At 51.6% G+C, this 22,898-nt stretch overlaps 2 protein-coding genes across 5 annotated transcripts in view; one reads left to right on the plus strand and one right to left on the minus strand.

Annotated features, from left to right (window-relative positions):
* The first annotated feature begins 796 nt into the window (after window positions 1-796).
* On the plus strand, window positions 797-8,669 carry BBC3 (BCL2 binding component 3). The gene is made up of 4 exons (XM_036885664.2): window positions 797-934; window positions 3,674-3,962; window positions 5,371-5,561; window positions 7,575-8,669. The coding sequence occupies exons 2-4, from the start codon at window positions 3,689-3,691 to the stop codon at window positions 7,689-7,691; spliced, it is 582 nt and encodes a 193-aa protein (XP_036741559.1). The 5' UTR covers window positions 797-934; window positions 3,674-3,688; the 3' UTR covers window positions 7,692-8,669.
* Window positions 8,670-14,735: 6,066 nt separating this feature from the next.
* The window catches only part of SAE1 (SUMO1 activating enzyme subunit 1), a 61,967-nt gene continuing 53,804 nt past the window's right edge, over window positions 14,736-22,898 (minus strand). For 2 of the 4 annotated variants that reach the window (XM_057492664.1, XM_057492666.1), the window contains exons 8-10: window positions 20,775-20,847; window positions 19,230-19,299; window positions 14,736-15,794 (exon numbers count right to left, since the gene is read on the minus strand). In XM_057492664.1, coding sequence (XP_057348647.1) covers window positions 15,748-15,794; window positions 19,230-19,299; window positions 20,775-20,847 — 190 coding nt within the window. In that variant the 3' untranslated portion in view covers window positions 14,736-15,747. Of the gene's footprint in view, window positions 15,795-19,229; window positions 19,300-20,331; window positions 20,365-20,774; window positions 20,848-22,898 lie in introns of those variants that run through there. The other 2 variants (XM_036885520.2, XM_057492665.1) reach the window with 2 other exon arrangements.

Below are 22,898 nucleotides of genomic sequence, written 5' to 3' on the forward strand. Positions count from 1 at the left end.
CTCAGCCTGTCTGTGGGTGCCCGTTCAGAGGGAATGTTTGTGAACTGTTAACATGGTCCGCTCATGGGTCTGAGCGTGCTCATCTGTGTGGGTGTTTGTGCAACCGTGTGTGTCCCTGTCACTGTGTCAGCATGCGCGTCCCAGTGACTCTGTCAGAGAGCAGTCTCTATACTTGTGTCTGGGTGTGTGTGTGTGTCCTGGTCAGCGTTGAGTGTGTCCACGCCCCTGTCCAAGGTGTGCGTTTGTGCGGCTGTGGCCGTGTGTCTGTGAGTCGGCTTGTGCTCGTAGCGCTCGCAGCACGTGACTTTGTGTACCCCAGAGCGCCGGTGGGTCAGTCTGTGTACACGCCTCTGGGTGTGTGTGTTTGTCTGTGGGCCCCAGTCAGTGCGTCAGTGTGTCAGTGTGCGTTCGGCTGTCCCGGGTGCCCGGCAGCGCGCCTCGGTCCTCCAGGCCCCGGCGAGGCCCCGCCCCGCCCGCGGCTGCAGGGAAAGCCCCGCGCGGAGGTAGGGGGCGCGGCGCGCGCCTGCAAGTCCCGACTTGTCCGCGGCGGGCGGGCGGCGGGCGGGGCCCTGGCGTCACGCGGGGGCGGGGCGTGGGACCCGCCGGGCGGGGGCGGGGGGGGCGGGGGCGGGGCGGCCGCCGAGCGGGCCGGGGATCCGCCGGGCGGCCTGAGACGCGCGGCGCGAGCCACATGCGAGCGGGCGCCTGTTGGCGGCGGCGGCAGCGAGATCAGCAGCGGCGGCCACGACGCGGACGTGCCTGCGGCCCGAGCAGCAGCAGCCACAGCAACAGCAGCCGCCACTGCAGTTAGAGCGGCCGCCGCAGCAGCAGCCACAGCGGCAGTCGCAGCGAGCGGCGCTCGGCGGGCGCGCCCTCCTCAAGGAAGCCGCCCGCCCCCCATTATCGCTCCCTCCGGCGTGTTCATGCCCCCGGGGTGAGTGTGCGCACCTCGAGCCCCCGCCGCCTGCGAGCGGCCAGGCCGGGTGGGCTCCCTGGAGGAGGTGGCGGGAGTGCACTGAGAGAGCAGTGGGACCTCACTGCACCTTCACTCGTGCCTCCCTCTCTCCTCGCCGTCCACCCCCACGAGGGTCCCTGCGCTGGGGTCGCCGGGCGGGAGGCACTAAGGATCCGGGAACGCAGGTACCTCGGCGGTCTGGCGGGTTTGTTTACAAACAATAGGGTGCAGGCTCGGCAGCGCCCCCTGGTGGCCAGTGCGGCCCCGGGGAATGCGACCCCGACTGCCCCGGCCACCGCAGTCCGGGAGGGGTCGAGGGTGGACGGCAGGGAGGGGCGGCCACACCCCGGGCGCGCGCCCGCTGGGGGCGGTGACAGGGGCGGCTCGCGGGCCGTGGAGTCTGCGGCTCCTGCGGGCGGGGGCTGCGCCCCAGCAACAGCCAGTTATTGGCCCCGCGCTCTCCTGGCAGGCGGGGCGGGCGCACGTGGCGGCGGCGGGGTGGGGGGGCTGTGACAGCGGAGGGGGGCGTCTGGGCCCGCCGTGGGAGCGCGCGTGTGCGGGGTTGTGGATCTGCAGGTGTCTCGCCTGGGTGTGTGCGTGTGTGTGTCTGGCTCCGAGTTTATGCTGGGGTCTGCAGGGAGTGGTGGTGTCAGTCCAGGGCAGTGCTGGGGCTGCGGCCCGCTGGAGTGTGCGTGAGTCCCCATGTGTGTTTGTGGGGGCTTCTGTCTCTGCCTGCCGTGCCTGAGGGGTGGGTGCTCTGTTTATGTGTGGGGTACCTGTGTGTATGTGTGTTTCTGTGAGAGTTGTCTGCGTGTGCTTTTGGGGGTGATTCTGTGGGTCTCTGTTGCCTGCCTGTGCTATACAGTGTGTGGTTGTGATGTGTGCGTGTTGCATGTATTTAGTGTCTTGCCTGATGTTCTGTTTGTGCGTGCTAGTGTGTCTTGACTATGTGGACTCTGTATCTGCAGGGCATGCGGTTGAGCGAAGGGTTTGTGATAGTGCCTGCTGTGTGCTGATGTCTGTTTTCTGTCCAGGTGTCTGTGAGAGTTCTGCTTGGTGAGTGCGTGTGTGTGCGTGTGTGTGTGTGTGTGTGTGTGTGTGGTGGGTGATTGTCTCGGTCTGTGTTTGGCTTGTGTGTCTGGTATCCGCGGCTGGGAATTGAGGACCAGGACTCTGTGGGGTCTGTGCAGTGCAGTCAGTGGGTGTTGCTGGCAGTCTCTTGTATGAGGCTGTGTCTGAGCCTCTGTGTGTCTGTGTGTGTGTTGGGTCTGGAGGGCTTGTCTCAGTGATCGGCTGGCTCATGTGTGTCATGTGGGCTGCGTGTGTGTAGTGTTTATGTCAGTCACGTGAGACCAGTGTTTTCTGTGGGTACTTTAGGTGTGCATGCTTCCAGGGCTATGTGGGATTAGAGTTAGCTCTGTGTGTGTGTGTGTGTGGCTGACAGTTGGTGGTGGTGTTTTGAGGCTGGGGGAGGAGGGTGGATGGGTTGATGTCTGCTCCTACCTGTGTGTCGTTGTGGGCATGTGTGGTGATGCCTCAAGGTCTGATGACATGTACCTGTGATCTGTGTGTGCCTGGTTTACATGTGTCCTGGGGTCTGGGAGTTGGTGACAAGTGGGTGTTTCAGTTGCATTGGTCTGTGTGTGTCCAAGGATGCCTGTTCTGTGTCATCACAGTACCTGGCTACTCTCCTTGTGTTTTGTGTTGTTACGTGTGTGAATCTTGAGGTAGGTAGATCTTGCCTTGTGGGTGTGTATGTGGGGGGAGCAGCACGTGTGTTTGGGAAGTGTGGCGGTGCCTATTTAGTACACTTGTAGCGGCTGCACTGTGTGCGTGGCCTTGGGCATATCAACAGTGGGTCAGTGTGTGAGATTCAGACAAGAGTATATGTGTCTGGGGATGGTAGGCATAGGTTGTGCCAGGCAGTGTGCATTGTGTGTGTAGCTCTTCTGATGGTCTGTGTGTATGTGTGTGTCCATGTTTTGGTCAGTGTGTGTGTGTGTGTGTGTGTGTGTGTGTGTGTTTGTCTGCCCAGTGTACTGAGTGACAGTGTCCAGGCCTGGGGCAATCTCAGTGTTTCTGTGCAATGGGAAATGAGGTTGGAGGTCAGGCTGGCCAGTCTTGTGTGAATCCTCATATGTCTGTTATGTACTTCACCCCCACCCCTCCAACAATCTCCATTCGGGTCCTGTGTAAGTCCCTCTGTATATTGTGGGAGCCATCAGAGTACCTGGCTACCCTCCCCTCGTGTGTCCATCACTGTGTTCCAGAAGTTAACCCACCAGCCAAGTCCTGTGTGAATCCCAGGCTGTGTGAGTTTGTGTTGTGGGACTGTCAACCCTCACACACACACACACCCCCAACAGACTCCTCCATCTGGGTCCCCTGTGAGCCCTTGTACTTGATGTGAGAGCCATCCTGTGCCTCCTTGTCTCTCATGTGTGCCCATCACCAGGTGCACAGATGGCTGTCTCTGCCAGCCAGTGCCCTGGGTCAGACCTTAGGTGGATGTGTGTCCTGTGGGGCCATCACACACAGCTACAGTCCCCCCTTCTGGATCCCTGCGTGTTGGGGGCACCAACCCCGCTCCCCACGTGTGCTCATCACTGTGTGCAGGAGTGGGGGTGCCCGTGGAAGTCCATGGAGTGTGTGCCTTGTGGGGCCCTGGTGCCCCCTGCACTTCCCAGCTGACCGCACCCCTCTCCCCTTGTCCTGCAGGCCCCAGGGAGCGCCATGGCCCGAGCACGCCAGGAGGGCAGTTCCCCGGAGCCCGTAGAGGGCCTGGCCCGCGACGGCCCGCGCCCTTTCCCCCTCAGCCGCCTGGTGCCCTCCGCCGTGTCCTGCGGCCTCTGCGAACCCGGCCTGCCCGCCGCCCCCTCCGCCCCCGCCCTGCTGCCCGCCGCCTACCTCTGCGCCCCCACCGCCCCGCCCGCCGTCACCGCCGCCCTGGGGGGCCCCCGCTGGCCTGGAGGTCCCCGCAGCCGGCCCCGAGGCCCGCGCCCGGACGGTGAGTGCCCGCCCCACACCAGGGACGACGGGAGCCAGGAAAGACACTGAGGACCCGGGGAAGAGGGAGGGAGTTGGGGGAGGTGGCGAGCCGGCCGGGCCACAGGGAGGGTGTGGCCAGTGTGGTCTTTGTGTTGCAAGAAGCAGGAAGACGGAGTGGGAGGCTGGGGGTGGGGGGAGGCCGAGTGGGAAGTCCCTCCTGGAATCTGACTGCAGTTCCCGAGTTGCAGCTCACTGCCTTTTCCAGGCCTGGGGCAACAGCTGTTTCCCAGCCCCCTCCCCTAGTTCGGGTCCCCTTAACCCCCCCGGAGGATTGTAGTTGGAGGGAGTGGGAGCAGACTGGGGGCACTGTCACTTCAGGACTTAGGGGAGGGGTCGAGGGTGGCCTCTTGCCTCTATCTGCATCTCTTTGGCCAGGCCCGGCCCTCTGCGCGGTCCTGGAAGGAGAGGGGGAGGGGCCAGTGTGTCGGTAAAAGTGGCGGGCGGGGGTTGGGGAGGGCCTGAAAGAGGGAAAGTCAGTCCTGGGGAAGGAAGAGTTAAAAGTTCCCCAGCCCGATGGGCTGTTAACTCTGCGGTGCCCGGCTAGCCCCATCCCGGCCGGCGCAGTCGGTGGCGGGGGAGAAGGTCCTGCTGCCCTCACCATCCCCACCCCAACCCGGCCCCTGCGGCCCAGGCGTTAAGGGGAAAGCAAACTTCCCTGGCCCCGGTCTCTGGCAGTGGGTCAGGAGGGGACCTAATTTCAAGACCAGAGTTACCGGTGAGGGAACGGAGGCCCTGATTTTCTGCCTTAGGGATCCCTCGTACCAGGACCTGGTGTGACAGGAGGGAGTCGAGACCTCGAGGAGCTTAGAAGGGGGTGGGGCAGGAAGGCTTCTCCCGCTTTCCCAGCCCCCAGGCCCGTGCTCTGAGGCAGCCAGTCTGGCCTCTGGTCTTGGTGCCCCTGCCACATCCGGGGGTGTGGCTTCACTGTGGTTGGACACGAGAGGGCAGGAGACCTGAGGCTTGTGATTCTGGGTGTAGTCGGTGCTGTATCCCTGTGTGACCTTGGGTCATTTCTTAGGGTGCGCCTCAGTCTCCCCGTCTGTTAAATGGAGCAGGCAAAGTTTGGTCCCGTTTTGGAATAGAGGAACTTTGGTCGGATAAGTGGAAGGACTTCCAGACTAACACGAGTAGTGGTGTGGTAGCTGCTAGACACACGATCTCAGGCCTCCTCTTGCTTTCTGGCGTCTGGGGAATTGCAGCTGAGAAATCTGGCTCTAAGGGGGAATCGCTAGAAAAGAGGCGAGGACCCGAAGGGAAATAAGGCGGCTGGAAAAGGGAGAAGCAGGCCCTGGCTAACTGGTCCCTCGGGGATACTTCAGGGCCCAGAGGGGTGGTGGGTGCTGACCACGACCCTCGGCTTCTCCCAGGTCCTCAGCCCTCGCTCTCGCCCGCGGAGCAGCACCTGGAATCGCCTGTGCCCAGCGCGCCGGGGGCCCTGGCGGGAGGCCCCACCCAAGCGGCCCCGGGAATCCGGGGGGAGGAGGAGCAGTGGGCCCGAGAGATCGGGGCCCAGCTGCGACGGATGGCGGACGACCTCAACGCGCTGTACGAACGGCGGGTGAGTTCTGGGGGAGGGGTAGGCGGCAGGTGGGACTTCCCGCCGGGGAGGGGGCTGCGGGCCGTCCCACCAGATGTGCGGCAGCTGCTGCCCTGCGCAGCGGGGTCGCGCCGGGGACAGGCAGGTGGGAGGGGTGGGGTGGCCGCGGAGCCGCCGAAAGGCCCGCGCCGCGGCTGGCACGGCTGGGCGAGGGCCGGAGCCGCCCGGAGCGCTGCGGCGCGCCGGTGGCCCGCGGCCGTGGGGACTGAGGGCGGCGCTCAGCGGCGCGGCTCATATATCCCGGGCTATTTATAGCCGGTGAGTCAGCAGCGGCTGAGCGGCCGCGCCCGCCCGCGCGGCCCGCGGCGCGCCGCCGCCTTCCCAGGAGGGCCCCGCCCCCGCCCGCGCCCCGCGGCAGCCTCCGCCCCCTCCCCGCGGCAGGCCCCGCCCCCCTGCCGCGAGGCCTCTAGTTGAAACGAAGTATTTGAAGCCCGCGGCAGAGAATAAAAGAACAACAAACAGGGCACCCACCACCCATCTCTATCCAGTCTGAACCTTACCCCCACATTGCTTGCTTCGAAGAAAAACAAACACCGGATGTTGTGAAGCCCCGGGTTCTCCTCCCTGACCCTCTGACCCTCCCCTCTTCCAAAGGAAACCTCTCAGGTTGGCTTGGTCCGCTCCTCTGCAGGTGTTGATTCTGTTACTACATATTTACCAGCCCACAAACAATGCATAGGATCGTGGGGCTCTTTTAGCCTCATGTACATGATATGGTGTGTGTTCTCTGCAAAGTTCTTTGCTTTCAATGTAAAGCTTGAGTCAGAGCAAAGAGCTTTAGTTACTCATTTTCACTGCTATGTGGCATCCTTTTGGATCAACACGATAGTACACTTGTTCATTTTCTCATTGATGGATATTTAGGGTTTTTTAAAAATGTTTCAAGTTTTATTTAGCCTTTTTTTTTTTTGGTCCTTGCAAACGATGAACATCTCTTGGCGCACTTGTGTGTGTCTGCAGAGTCTGCCTGGCTGATCTGCCTGCCCTCGGCCTTGCTAGATGATTGCTAACTTGCTCATAGAGGTGGCTGTGCCAGGTGGCACCCCACAGCAATGGGACATTGGCAGGCTTCATTCCAATCTGACATGCCCCCTTTGCCACCTTCTGCCTGCAAGAGTTGGTGAGGAGTAATGAAGGGCCAGGGGCTGATACAGGGCATCCCACACCCAGGTACCTGCTAAGATAAGTGGGATGATCTATCTGGCCTTCTTGTCCTCATCTAGAAGATGTTTCCCCTTCCCGTTTTAGGGGGAATGCGATTGGGCGGAGCTGACGTATGAGCACAGGGCCTGGCCATGCACTCAGTACAGAGGGCAGGAGCGTGCTCTAGCTTGCCTTTGATTTTTATTGGTGGGGAGTCTTTTCTTGTATCTAGTTCCTTCGTTCCCATTTTCCCAGCATTTTGGAACTGAGAGGGTCCTAGAGGCCACCCCAAGCCTTCACCCTGCCACTGAGGAGAGGACAAGGGTTAGCTTTGCCTGGACACACATTTGTGCAGCCTCAGCACAGTTCTCCTTCCACAGATTATTCTAGAATCACTGAGACGATGGGCACCCTGCACGATCTCTCCATCTCACCAGACTTTTAGGGGCAGGCAAGGTGGGCTGCAACCCAGCTGCACCCCTCAGCCCTGTGTGACTTTGGTTGGGTGACTTTCTCAACCGGAGACCATAGCTTGGGTCCAGGCACTCAGGTTTGCAGGCACTGTGCTGAGGGCATTCCATGTGCATCCTCTACGTCTTGTTCTCATGTTCTAGGTGAGGATGCTGCATCCCCACAAGGTGACTTTGGCCCAGGTGGTCGTTGGAATGAGATTTGGACTCAATTAGCCATAATAGCACCTACCTCAGAGGGTTGGGTGAGGGCGTCCATAGCTCCCTCTTAGGATCGTGCCTCCCTGCTCATTGCCTGCCACCCGACCACCCCTGCGCCACGGTCATACGCCCACTCTCACTTCTTCTCCCTTCTCCATAGAGACAAGAGGAGCAGCAGCGACACCGCCCCTCACCCTGGAGGGTCCTGTACAATCTCATCATGGGACTCCTGCCCTTGCCCAGGGGCCGTGGAACCCCCGAGATGGAGCCCAATTAGGTGCCTGCACCCGCCCGGTGGACGTCAGGGACTCGGGGGGCAGGACCCTCTCACCTCCTGACGCCCTGGCCAGTGCGGGGGACTTTTTCTGCACCATGTAGCATACTGGACTCCCAGCCCTGCCTGTCCCAGGGGCGGGCCAGGGCAGCCACTCCAGACCCAGCCCCGGCCCTGCCCGGGGTGCACTGACGAGAGGTGGACTCCTGGGTCCCTGGCTGAGAAGCCAGGGAAGAGAGGGCTGCGGGCCTCAGCGTTGGAAGGCGGCGGTGACTGAGGGGGTGGGGACTGAGCCGCCTGCCTCTGCTGCCCACCACCATCTCAGGAAAGGCTGCTGGTGCTGGCTGCCCCTTCCAGCTGCAGGGTGATGCTGGGGGGTCTCCCTCCCAGTGCTCCTTCTCTTTAGGCCTGCCCTCAGGCCCCTGGTGCTTCCCCCCCTCCTCCCAGGGAGGGGGTCCGTGAAGAGCAAATGAGCCAAACGTGACCACTAGCCTCCTGGAGCCAGAGAATGGGGTGTGTCTGACGGCTGCCCCAGCCCAGCGCCCAGCCATCTTCCCTGAGCCAGCCGGCGGGTGGTGGGCATGCCTGCCTCACCTTCATCTGGGGGTGGCCAGGAGGGGCCCAGACTGTGAATCCTGTGCTCTGCCCACGACCACCCCCCGCCCCCATCAATCCCATTGCATAGGTTTAGAGAGAGCACGTGTGACCACTGGCATTCATTTGGGGGGTGGGATATTTTGGCGGAAACCGCCCCAGCCTTAGTCCCCAGGGCGAAGCGCTGGGGGGAAGACGGGGAGTCAGGGAGGGGGGATTCTCAGAAGAGGGAGGAGTCTGGGAGCGGGGAGGGGTGGCCCAGCCTGTAAAATACTGTATATGCGCTGCTGTAGATAACGGAATGAATTTTCTGTACATGTTTGGTTAATTTTTTTTGTACATGATTTTTGTATGTTTCCTTTTCAATAAAATCAGATTGGAACAGTGGATACTCTCTGCTCTTTCCCTGTTGCGCACGGCCAGACCCCCATCTGGGAGGAGGTGGGAGAGGCAGTCCGCGGGCACACCTGGGTGTCTGCAGCTGTACCTAACGGAAGGCTAAGGAGCATGGGCGCCACTGTGGGCACCCTTCATCCATCCCCGCTTCACTCACGTTAAAAGCAAAGTCTCTGAAGGCAGGGGTTTTTTGGTGCTTTATCCTTATTTTATCCCCACTGGATAAAGTATGTCACAGAGGCTGGATATTCATTAAGGGAATGACCTATAACTTACTCAGAAGCACCACAGTAAGAGTCCTGGGAAATGTGTCAGTAATGAAATGGATCTCGTCCCTGTCCTCATGGAGACAAGGTGACAAGGGAGTGCACCTCGAGCCAGGGTCATGGTGAAGCTTCACCTGTAGCTGTTCTGAGGACTGGCCCACTGCCTGGCCTGAAAAGCCTGTTGGATTCATAGAAGGGGAGCTCCCACTGTTACCTTCCTGAAGACAGGGCAGCTGGCCAAATGCATCCGCTGTGCCCTCTCCCATAGGGTGGGCTCAGACCCCAGCTCTGCCCCTCCCTGACTGTCCTCACTGGTAGAGGGGAAGTTCAGGGGCAATGGCCCTTCTAAAAGGCCAGGCTGGGGTAAATGGGGACCATCACTCTGCCCTCAGGCCCCTGGAGAAGAATTTGGCCAAACCTTGTCAAGCTGAGGATGCACATACCTCTGCTCTGCCCACAATTGCCTTCCTGGGTGTCTCCCTTGGAAGTGGGCATGTGCAAGTGTCCAACTATTGGCAACACACAAAACCAACCATCTAAGTATTCACCAGTAGACAAAAGGGTAAATCAAGTCTGCTCTAGTTATTCAACAGAATGTTAATATACTCATAGGAGGTTAACAGCAGTTAGCCTCCTATAGACGAACTAGATTTCCATCGATATGAATAACAGTGAGCAAAAATAATCACAGTGAGTCCTTGGGCATTTATTTTAACACTTGTGCACAGGCCCCACGGGGCGTTCAGCCCAGTTGTCTGGCAGTACAGCTCTTCTTGGGCCTCACTACGTTCCAGCAGTGCCCCTGGCAGATGTTTCCTACTCCTGTGACCAACCACCTCCCCTGTCCAGGAACAGTTCATGGAATTAATGATTTGGTCGGATTAGGTCTCTAGATTTATTGTGTTTTCCATTTGTCCTGATTTGTTCCCATTTCCTCTCTCCTGCCTCCTGTTGGATTATTTGAATATTTTGAGTCCTTTTAAATGTATCTTTTGACATTTCAGCATTTCTTTAGTATTGCTCTAGAGTTTACAAACACATCCTTACCTCCTCGCTGTCTATTTAGAGTTAGGATTCACTTCCCTTAAATGTGGAAACTACCACAGCTCAGTCACTGACTCTTCCAAACCTCCCATCACTTCACGGGATGGGACACATTACAAATGCCACAGGACAGTATAATAACATTTGCTTTGAAGCTGGACGTATTTCAAAGACATGAAGAGAAAAAAGTTCCCATTTATTTACCACTTCCAATGTATCCTTCAGTTCCAAGTTCATTTGAGGATAATTTCCCTTAGTGCCATTAGCATTTCTTACAGTGTATTTCTGCTGGCAACAAATTCTTTTTTTTAATCTGAAAATAGCTATTTTCACTGGTTATAGAATTCTGGGGTTGACAGCTTGCTTTCAGCATTCTTATAAGATGTTGCTTCATTGTCTTCTGTCCTGAATCATTTCTGCTGAGAAATTCAGCATCTCTGGTATCACAACTCTCCTTTGTAATGTGTTGTTTTTGTCAGGCACTTTCAAGACGTTTTTCTTAATTTTTGGTTTTCATATTGACTCTATGTCTAGGCACAGTTTTCTTCAAATTTTTATTCATAAGTTTGGGGCCATTATTTACTCAAATATTTCTCCTTCCTCATTCTCTCCTCTGCTTCTAGGGCTCCAATTACGCAGCTGTCAGACCTCTTGAGTGTCCTACGAGTTCCTGAAGCTCTTATTTCAAAAATCTTACCCCTTTTTTAGAGTGGTTACTTTCTATTTGTGTATTTCCAGTTCACAAAATCTTGTCTCCGTCATCTCCATTCTGCTCTTAGGTCTATCTGTGGATTTTAAGAACCACAGGTATTGTACTTCTTGGTCTTAGAACATTTTGGTTCTTCACATTTTCTGTTTCTCTGATGAGGCTTCATATTTTTCATCATTACACATCACTTTCCTTTAGCTCAGCAAGCATAGTTGTAATAACTGCTTTAAATTGTCTGCTAATTCCAACACTTGGTTTCCCTCTGTCATCTTGTCTTTTCCCTTGAGTGTGGGTCACATTTCCCTGATTCTATGAATATTAGCTAATTTTGGATTGTATCCTAGATATTGTTATGTTGTAGAGATTTTGGATTCTGTTGTATTCCTTCGAAGGCTGTGAATGTTTTGTTTTATGGGGTATTTGTATTTATTACTCAAACTGCTGCAGTGGGTGATAGTTCAAATCCACATCATTTCAGTCCTGCTCTGAGTCGGCTCTGTGCACTCATGGTCCATTGGTTAGCAAGAGACTTGGGCTGAATTTATATGCATACCTGGGGGTTTCTCTTCCATGTTCTCCTTTCCAGTAGTTGTGGTTACTCTGGACTCTGCCCTCTGGGTCTTCAGGCCAGAAGACAGCTGGTTTTCCACCTGAGTTTTATTTTTAGTTGCCTAGTGCAGTACCTGCCCTTAGGCTAAAGCTGTGGGAGAAACAAATGCACGTGCTTGCACGCACGCATGCACCCTGGAAACGCTCCTTGAGGTGGGCTCTTTCTACAACTCTCAACTCCCTTCCAGAATCCACCTGCTTTTTGATCACTCTCCAGTCTTTCAGTAGTTTTGTTTTGTTTGGTGAGGTGAGGTGAGGTGGTTTTTTTTTTTTCTTTAATAGTGTGTCTTATTATTGGTAGGGGAGTTTGTCTGTTAGAAACTTACTCCATCACACCAGCAATAGAATTTCTGCACATTTTTAGTAGACCCAAACCTATCATTTGTGGGGACTGAAAGGAGGGAATCCTATCACATCATCCAGGTTAGATGGAAGGAGGCAGACCCAGGCACACTCAGGGCCAGAGAAGGCCATATTTTGTTAGCAAAGTCCAAAGAAAAAAAGATCGGCTGTTCCAGAAGCAAAGGAAACTAGACCTAAAGTCATCTATGGACTTCTCTTTTGGAACAAAGGTGTCTAGCGGTCCTGCAACTCGGCAGAGCTGAGGCTGAGGAGCTGGCAAGGAGGCTCTTAGCTAAACCAGTGCCACCCACCAACTGCAACCTCCAGCAGGCTAACCCCAGAACCTGCACCTGCAGTCCTCACCCACCTTCAAATAATCCCATCCTGCAATGGCTGCTTCCAGAAAGGGAAGATTTACTTTTCATTGCTTATATAGTTTTTCCCTTGCCTAAGAAGAAAAAAAAATTTTTTTGCTGCCTATCTCTGTAAACCTTTCAATTCTGTACTGTTTATGTGTTCTCTATCCAAACAACACATAAAATGTTAAATGCTAACACCCTAGCATTTGGGAGGAATCAACATCTCAACTGCATTTGCATACTCTGTAACCCTGGCACCTGACTCTGGGGGGTCTTTCCTAAGTGTGTACAGAGGAAACCAGCTCAATGTCACTCAACAGCAGGCTGATTAAATAGCTTATGGCTCCTCTACGGTTGTGGAATTTGAAGCACAATGCACTAAGATCTCCACTACATAGTGAGAAAAAGCACGTTTCTATGCGATGTATTCTATGAATGTGCATTAACAGCGGCAAAAGATGAGCAAATTCTCAGTGTATTAATTCTCACAGATCAGAAATGTACTACTGTTACTCCATTTTACAGATGGGGCAACTAAGGTACAAAAAGTCACTTCCTAAGGTCACACAGGTTAAGTGTAAGGGTCTGGGTTTGAACCAGAGAGTCTGGAAGGATTCACTCAGTAGCTTGCCAGGAGTGACCTCTGGGAAGCAGGTATGAAAGTGGATACAACATATCCAAAAAGCATCTCATGTTTCTCTCCAAAATTCCACACTCACCTGTGAAGTCAGCTGCTCGTGCCGTGTGGCCAATGTGATGCTAACAGACCGTATATGTGGTGGGAGGAATCTTTTCACTCTTAAACATGTGTTTTATGCCCATGTTCTACTACAAGCTTAAACACAAAACCCACCTGTGCTTCTGGACCCAGCTGCAGACCCTCCCTCGGCACCGGGGCCTGCCTGATGGTCTTCAGTGCTGCTGACGAGGTCTCCGGACCTCATGAGCGCAAAGCCTGAGTTTCCTTATCCTCACGGAGATAACAAGGTGCCCCTCAATCAGTGTCCACTGATGTCGGGCATAGAAGCCTTGCCCATCGTCCCACTGCATTCTTCACTGGTTTCCTCATCTGCAGTGTGGGCATGACCTCAGTACCAACCCCCATGGTAGTGCTGGAAGATTCAAACAATTTAGCTGAAGTCTAAGTATTTGGAAAGGTACCAGGCCGGTGGTTGTGAGCATCTTGCTGCCGTTATTATTAACCTCTTTTGACTTGCCAACTACCATCTAAACCCCCATCTCCCACCTGTAAAAGGGCAAATAGGGTATCCCTAATACATCACCCACATTTATATTAATTGGTCAGCAGAGGGGATCCATGGAATGGGGGGCTGTGATGGGACTGAGGCTGCTGTCATTTTTTACTTTTTCTTGGGTAGAACCTATTCCACTACACTGCCGTCTGAAGTCCTCAGCACATCAAGCCCTTAAGAGTCTGGCTCCTACTCATGCCAGAGACCACGTAAGGGGAGTACAGAGGGGAGACAGCTGGCAGCCCCAGGACAGCCCACGCCTTTTCTTTGGTACCTCCAGCACCCAGTGTCGCCTTCACAGATGACGTCCTCCTCCCAAGTGGGCTACGCACCTCCTGGAAGTACTAGAAGCCCCAGGACAAGTACTGTGTGCTTCCTGGAGACTCGGGTAATCCACCCTTATGGTAATACCCACATGTAATAGAGGGGAATATGGACTTTGTGGAAATGAGAATAAAGACATTTCTAGCCTGAGGCTGGCAGCTCCCTGCACTACCCCCGACCCCCAAGGGGTCGTCTCTGGATGACTCAATCTCCACCATTACAGACATACAGCGGTGGAAAGTTCGAAAATCCTCACACGAGTCTACCACGCCGATTTTGTTTTTAATCCATCCAGACCCGCCTGCTCCCCCTTGTGACGAAAGCCTCGCATTGCAAAGTAAAGGGTATAAGAAAAATTTCGAAGACCATGTGAGAAGTACGCACAGTGAAAACCTTGGTGCCCCCGACGTGACACCATTGGGGCCCAGAAGGGGGTCCCACCGGAACGGCAGCCCTGGCCTCACCTAGGGTGGGAGCAGAGGTGACCGGGCGGCTCGGGCACTGGGCCCCTCCTTCCAGTGCAGCCAGTGCGTTCTCACTGACCGCAGCACGACTGCCAACAGGAGCAGACCGATTCACTCAGACTGGCCAGGCCCTCACCTCCCACAATGAACATCGGGAACAACAAACTGAGGGCGAGCACTGGAGCATCCCTGGGCTGCCGAGTTGAGACAAACCTGGTATCCCAGTGAAAGATCTGACTGTACCACTATGGCACTTCAGTGTCACTTAACTTAAAAATGGGCATGTTAGCTGCTGTTACTAAACGCCTTTGACTTGCCAACCACAATCTAAGCCCCCATCTCCCACCGTCACTCTGCACAATGCCTGGCACATGCAGGATCTAAACAGAGGGCAGCATCAGTATCCTGTTTAACTCCTTTTCCTTTATTATCATAATTCTTGTCACTGAGAACAGCCACTATTTAAAGTGAGTTATCAACAGACAATTGGAACCAGAAGCTTCTACACTCTAAAATTTGAGCAATCTAACTCTGGCGGCATTACTCAGAAAAATGGTGGCAGGGATGGTGACTTGGGTGGGGGGGAAATCTGAGTCATATTAAAGCATCCGATATTTCTTCAGATTAAAAAAGGCATGGTAGGATCACTCCCTGGCAGAGGAAGGAGGTTCTCATGTGCAAGAAAAACAAGCTCTAAAGCAAATAACTTTATTTCATTCAATGCTTTTTAGAGAACCAAGGAAGTACAGAAAATATAAAAAAACCCCAGACATCTGTGATTCCAGGGGTAAGTGAGGGACCTGAGCCCAACGCGCCGCAGCCCCAGGGCTGTTCCGCTGCAGCGGTGACGGGGCTGCGAAGAAGGCGGGCCCTCCATCCTCACTCGGCCCATACATCACAATTGCCAGGGGTGGGACCCTGGAATCTGCCTTTTTACAAATTTTCCCATTAATATTCAATGCGCAAGGTCTTGCCCTAATACCCAAGAGGACTTGGTAACATTTCCCCTCATCCAAAATCCAGGCTGGACCCAACTAATCCTAAACTAAAACTCAAGCACCACACACCAGGTGGCACCTGTTGTTTTTCAGACCTCAAACTCTGGAGGAAATACATTCCACCTGCCATGTTTTTTCCTCTAAGAGCACCTGTCGGCACTTGGAACCGGGTTCCACTGTTGTGGCATCGTGCTTGGGCCTCATTCCCCACCTGAAGTCGTGCTCCTCTGTATGATAACAGGTGAGGAGTAGGTCCAAAAAAGTGGCAAGAGGCTCCCAAGCAACAAGGTGCACTGGCTCCCGGCAGGCATCTCGCGCAGGGCCCCAGAGGGCTGGGGCGTGGTGACAGCGCCAGTACAGAGAAAGGCAGTGGAGGGGGCTTTCGGGTGATTGCCATTTAGGGGAGCTGGCAGGGCTTGGGCTGCACACAGTCCTGAACAGAGCTGGGATGGAGAAGGCAGGCCCTGTGTCCCTTGTTTAGCAGCTGCTGGTGCTCGGAAGAGGCACGTCCCCACAACCTCGCAGGAGATAGTTTGTCCGGGTCCAGCGCCTTCACTCTTCCCTTGCCTGAAGATGCCTTTGTAGGGGGACAGGGACAGGGGAACACACGTAGGCATGCTGCAGGTCAGCGTCTCCGGGGCTGCAAGTCCTGGGTTCACTTGGGGCCAAGGCACTCCACAACCCCACTCCCCTTCACACCATCAAAAAAGAAGAAGTTGTTGTGAGGAGGGTCCCTTTGAGACAAAGCCTGTAGAGAAAATGAGAGGTTTCAGCTCAAGTGCTTTGGAAGGGATAAAATGGACAAAAACCCATTAACAATCAGATTGAAAAGCTGTTTGGGCAGTGATGTGACCTCAATGGAGGTGGATTTTCCTCCCCAGGGGCTATCTGGCCATGTTTGGAGACACTGATTGTGACTGTCGTGTCTCCTCGCTCTGTCCCTCACCACCTGTGTGTCTTTGGACAGACCATTTAGCCTCTCTGAACCTTACTTTCCCCACTTAAATGAAAATAACACATGTATTATCTTTGGCATTAAAAGAGATGATGTACCTCAAATATCAAAACCAATGTGTAATATAGAGAAGTGCTGCTTGGCACAGGGCACTAGGGATTCGCTGTGACTATTCAGCTGAGAAAGGCGGCGATTCACTTCCACCCATTGTAGGCTGCAGCCTTGGTCAAGGACACATACTGATGCAGAAGTGGCTCCTCCCTGAGACAAGGCTGCTGCCTCTACAGGGCGGGCCAGGCTGCAGTCAGAGGGCCTGGGAGATGAGATGCTATCCAGCCATGGAAACGGTGATTATCTCATGGGGTTGACAGGACAAAGCACTTTCAAAGATGGGGCCAGCTTTCCTGTGTGCACATATGGTACTCAAAAAAGGGTGTCAGTTGAGTTTTCTAAGAGGCTCTTACCCCAAAAGGGGTTCGGTTATTATTTACAGAAGAGGACATTACCTCAACAAACTGCGAGGCAGGGTTTAAAGGTTCCTGGGAACACCATGCTTGTCATTCATCAGGTAGGACCCTCCTTCAGAAAAGGTTAGGAACATGCTCTAACCATCCTGTAATTTCTCTTTGAATTGAGCACCCATCCCAATCTGTTTCCTCATTTGTAAGGTGGGGATAATTATACCTATTTCAAGTGGTTATTCAGTCACTTGTCCAAGGAAAATGTACTGAGCATCTACTCTGTGCTTGTGTGTGGAATAGCAAATAATAGCACCAGCCTGCAACTGTTTTTGATGAGAATGAAATGTAAGCATATTGTAACACGCTTGGCACATAGTAAATTCTCAGACAGTGGGAGCTGCTATTACTATTAACAGCCAGGGGTCAAAGCTCTACCAATGTCTAAGGGTCCCAAACTCTGAGCCAGGTGGAAAGGCCCAGAGCTGGAACTCTTAGAACCCGTGGTATGGGAGACGACATACACGGAGCGTTTTCGTGGAGCCCGGTGTGGCTGCTGCCATCACCACCCCCTCGAGCACTGGAGGCAGGGAGACCTACTTGTGGGGATGGTGGGGAGAAAAAGGGAGGGCTATGTAAACCGTTGGAAGCACATGACAGGGGACATGGATAGGACATGTAGTATCTGCAAGGACAGAAGGAAGGAAGGAAACAGATGATTCCAAGGAACAGACTTTTTTACATTTGCCCCCCTTGTGTCTTAATGTTCATTTTTTATGGGTGGTCAGATGGTCCCTCAGGAGAGAAGGGGGAGGCCTGTCGTCCTCAGACAGTGGCACCCCACTGCCCGCTGGCTGCGGGGTGGAACTGTGTTAAGGGAGCGGTGGGGAGTAAGGAGGGCATGGGGTGAACACAGGCAAAAGGTAAAGTGCTTTCCAAGCCAAGATCGGGGTAGGAGGAGATTCCAAACACACCCAGCAACCAAGAATGCAGAGTACTCTGGCTATCCGGGAGAAACAGAAACAAGATGCTGGGCAGCAGCTGTCCCCAGCAGGCAGGAACAAGGGGGCTGCACCAGAGGTTAGGACTAGGATGCAGGGAAGCCACTGCAAACAGTGGGGTCAAGGCCACCCGCCCTGACCCCCAAGCTCCATCCCACAAAAACCCAGGGGCAGCTGTGCAGTGGGATATAGAGTGAGGCCGTAGTTGCAATGACAGAGGGCCTAGGCCCGTGCAGGCAAGTGCTGGACAGAGGGCCACTTAGGGGCAGCACCTGAGCACGATGGCCGAGTGGTGAAGGGCTCAGAAACCAGAGTTTCTGATGAAGGGCTTAGACCCTGGCTCCGCCACTTCTCTGCATCCCAGCCCCTCCGTACACAGCAGGGATCGCAACAATTCCTACTTCACGGACTGTTGCGAGGACAAAATGAGTTAATTCGCGTAAGAACATGATCTTGCATGGTCTGTGGTGGGCTTCCAATGAATGCTATCTGTTGTTGCTGTTGTCATTATAGAATACAAAAATGTATTTCTGTTCCCATTTCCCTTATGATTTCTCAGGTCATGACACACTCTCCTTGCTGACTCTGCCTACAGGCAGCCTCAGAATCCTTCTCAACACAGTCCTCTGGGTAGCCACCACCACCTTCTCAGCCTGGGCACAGAAGCTGAAACTGTACCAGCTGGGCTAAGCAGACAGCGTGAGCGAGCCGCAGGCACGACCACCGAGCGCTCCTCCTCTCCTTCCTCTTCTGGGGGCTCACCCAGGTCTACTGCCTATGACATAGAAGGCAGGGTTTAGGGAAAACATCTGGTCCAGAGAGAAGGATCGGGGCAGAAGAGAAAAAGGAGCCTTAAGAAGATGGTGGGACTGTGAAACTGAGTCAAATGTCTCCAGAGTAAATTTAACAGACTCTCAGACAAAGCTCTCCAAATGGGTCTGCTAACTTGAACTTGACATGTAAATGGATGTGGAAAACAGGCACAACTGCTCCATGAAGGAAAGGACAAACTACCAGTGCAAGTCCACGGAAGCAGCCAAGAGCCTACAAAAGGCAATCGAACATCTCTGTCCCCAAGGCAAGTAAAACACATCTGTGGGTTCACTATGGCTTTCGCAATCCAGGTGCTCTGGAAGAGACTCAAAGGCTGTGCTAGTTACAGCTGACATGACGCAGATGAAATACTTCCCTTCTGAGAGGGACAATGATACCTAAGGTGGCCACAGGTCACCGAGAGCCTCTGGGGCTTCCTGGAATGATGTGTGTGCTCTACTGGTATTGATGTCCCCCTCCTCTATCCACATTCATGGTGTGTGCATCAACAGGGGGGAGATTTCACACCAGTCACAGATGGAGAGAGGAACCATATGAAGTGGAAGTGAAGAACACAGGCTTCGGAGTCCCTTCTTTGGGTCTCAGTGTCCTCGCCCTTAAGTGGGGATCGTGACTGTACCCATTCCACGGAGCCCTGAGAAGAACACCCAGCAGGTATCCTAAGCCCCAGATAACTAAGGTGTAGTTAGGAGAGGCACCAAGTCCAGCTCTGGGCCTAGCACAGGGTAGGCACTCAAAGGTCATTTGCTGAATGCCCACCTGGATGGGTTAGGAAGAATGGGATGGTGTAGAAAGGAAAACGGTGGGCATGGAACAAGGATGGGTGGGGTTACAGAAACCAGGCAGCTAAGACAGTCCCGGGTTCTCTCAGCTGCCACATCTACAAGGTCATGGTGTGGTGGGTCAAGGACTTTCTGCTTCACACTGACATTTACCTTCACAATTTCCTGGGCCAGGATCCCTCCAACCACTGCACACACTGGGGCCATCTCGGAGAAGCAGTACCTAAAGAAGAAAACAAGTGAAATGGAGCACTGAGGAATAGGCAGGCTGGTAGGACATCTGGGAAAGACCTTGAGTGGTGGGCTCGCCTGGATCAAAACATCTACCAGGAGGAGTCAATTCGGACAGTAATGCTAACGCTTGCATCGAGGTGTGAAAATGAAAACTTGTCCAGGTTAGTAGGTGGCTGGGAAAGGCCTTTGGCAGGGCAGGAATTGTTTCACAACTTTTTTTTTTAAGTTGAAGACTATATCTGTGCTTCCTAAAAATAACGTCCTACAAATATCAGATGTTTCGGTGCCCCGGTCACATTCTCGCAATTCTCTCCTTACCCCTAATGGGCAGTGGGTTCTATGTACTACTCCCAGACAAATGTCAGGGAGGAGGCCTGTGTTGACACGTAGGAGGCATTGGAAATTTGGGGCCTCAAATTAAAACAATGGGGAAGAAAACGCCTTCGCTAACCACATAGATACCAATCCTTCTGGGCCAGGATGGGATATACAGAGGGCAAATTTTAGCTAATACCAGCAGGGGCCCCTCCAAATCACCCATCCTGGGCAAAATATTTTCTTTTACCACCTCCCCACAGGAAGTGTGCTCTGCCAGTTCCGACCCTGAACACAAAGGTGCTGTTTAACTGGGCAAATTGAACACAGACAAGGTGAAAGGAGAGCTCCTTCAGGGAACCCTACCCACCAGGAGACTACCTCTAATCCTCCCAGTTTGGTGCACATTCTTCTAAACCTTTTTAAAAGTGCACACATCTAAACATATATAATTTAACTCCCAATTAATATAACTATGATTCATTCTGCTCTGCAACCTAGTGATAGATATTTAAGCTGGTCAATGTTGCAATTATACATCTTCGCAAAGGGTCCAAACAATTCTTTACGTCAAATTCCTAAATACAGAATTGCTGGATCCTAATATATGAAAGGCTATATCCATTTCAAATGCCAACTGCATTTGAGGGTGCTCATCTCCTCACACCCTGGCCAGAACCAGCATCTGTTCAATCACACAGGTCATTTTTCTTCCTGTTTATCAAGGTCCACTGTAGAACTATAAAACGTGGAGAAAAATTAGTCACCTAGAATTTCACTACTGAAAGATAATTTAATGTAGGAATATTTTCCTTTTAAAAGAAAAACACCTATATTCTGTGATCACCTTATATAATTTAATGGTCTGCTTTTTATTCTAAAAACTGTAGTATCTCAACAAAATGCTAGCAAACCAAACGCTTAAGCAATATATAGAAAGGATTATACATCACAACTAAAAGGGATTTATGCCAGGAATTCAAGGTTGGTTTAACATCTGAAAATCAATGTAGTATATGCCATATTAATTGGATAAAGTATAATAAACACAGGATCATCTCAATAGACACAGAAAAAGCATCTGAAAAAATCCAACACCTTTTCATGATAAAAACACTCAACAGACTGGGAACAGAAGGAAACTTCAACCTGATAAAGGGCATCTATGAAAAATCCAGAGTTCGCTCTCATCCTCCATGATGAAAGGTTGAAAGTTTTTCCCCTAAGAGAAGAACAAGATAAGGATGTTGGCTTTTAGCACTTCTATTCAATATTTGTACTAAAGGTTCTAGCCAGGGCAATTAAGGAAGGAAAAAGAAATGAGACATTCAGATTGGAAAGGAGGAAGTAATACACATTCACAGATGACATGACCTAATGTATACAGAAAATATTCAGGAATCCAAAGAAAAATTATTTGAACTATTAAGCTAACTGAGCAAGGATACAGAATACAAGATTTATAAAAATCAGTTTTTCTATATATTAGCAATGAACATTCTGAAAATGAAATTAAAAATTCCATTTACAAAAGCATGCAATAAGAAAATTTTTCAGAATAAATCTAAGATGTGTGAAAATTAATATTAAAAATAAATAAATAAATAAAATAAAAATGAAAAATTTTAAAATAAATAAAATTTAAAATAAATAAATAAATAAATAATCTAAGATGTGTGAACTTTTGTCCTCTGAAGACTACAAACCATTGCTGGAACAAATAAAAGACCTAAATAAATGGAAAGATACCCCACGTTCATCAATCAGAAGACTTAATATTGTTAAGATGGCAATACTCCCCAAATTAATCTGAAATACATTTGACAAAACCCCTATCAAAATTCCATCTGTCATTTTTGTAGAAATGGATAAACCTATCCTAAAATTCACATGGGAATATAAGAGACCTAGAATAGCCAAAACAATTTTGAAAACAACAAAAGTTGGAGAACTCAGATGTCCCAATTTTATAACTTACTACTACCAAGCTAAAGTAATCAAGACAGTGTGGTACTGGCATACAGACACAAAAATCAATGAAATAGAACTCAAGAAACACATATATAGTCAGTTAATTTTTAACAAGGGTGCCAAACCTATTGCAACAGGGAAAGCAAAAGTGTTTTTAACAAATGGTACTGGGACAACTGGGTCTCCCCAGATGGAAAACAATTAAGTTGGACCCCTAGCTCACACCACGTACAAAAGTTAACTGAAAAATGCCTCACAGACCTACATATAATAATAGCTAAACCTGTAAAACTCTTAGAAGAAAACATAGAGGAGTAAATCTTAATGACCCTGGATTAAGTAACGGTTCCTTAAACGTGATGCCAAAAGCACATGTGCCAAGAGAAAAATAGATACATTTTATTTTATAAAAATTAAAAACTTTACTTCAAAGGATACTATCAAGAAAGTAAAGACAACCCACAGAATGAAGAAAATTTTTGCAAATCACATATAAAGGACTTGTATCCAGAATACATAAAGAAACTCCTATGATTTCACAACAAAAAGATAACTCAACTAAAAAATGGGCAAATGATCTGAATAGACATTTCTCTAAAGAACATACATAAATGGCCAGGAAGCACGTGAAAGGATGCACTACGTCCATCATTAGTCTTCAAGGAAATGCAATTCAAAACCATAATGAGTTAGAACTCATTACCCGCTAAGTCTAAAACAGACAATAACACTTGTTGGGCCAGGATGTGGAGAAACTGGAACCCATGTGAAACACTGGTGGGACTGTTAAGTGGTGTGGCCGCTGTGGCAGATAGTTTGGCAGTTCCTCAAGATGTTAAACAGAGTTACCATATGAGCCATCAGTTCCAGTCTTACATATACACATCCAAGAGAAAGGAAAACTTATGTTCACACAAAAACATGTGAATGTTTATAGTGGTTTTAGTCATAATTGCCAAAAACTGGGAACAACCCACATGTCTTTCATCTGGTGAACAAGCTGTGGGATCTCCATACAATGGATTACTTACTATTCAGTTATAAGAATAAAAGAGCTATCGATTCATTCAACATGGATGAATCTCACATGCATTAAAAGCAGTGAACAAAGCCAGATTCAAAAGACTACACATGCTGTATGATTCCAATTATATTACTTTGTTAGAAAAGGGAAAACTAGAGGGATAAAGAACATCAGTGGCTGCAGACGGAGAATGGGCTGATGACAAGGCAGAACGAGGGAATTTTCTGGATAACAAAACTTTTCTGTATCTTGACTGAGGTGGTACTTACACAATTCTA

The sequence above is a fragment of the Manis pentadactyla genome, chromosome 15, assembly GCF_030020395.1.
Source record: "Manis pentadactyla isolate mManPen7 chromosome 15, mManPen7.hap1, whole genome shotgun sequence".
Taxonomy (NCBI): Eukaryota; Metazoa; Chordata; class Mammalia; order Pholidota; family Manidae; genus Manis; species Manis pentadactyla.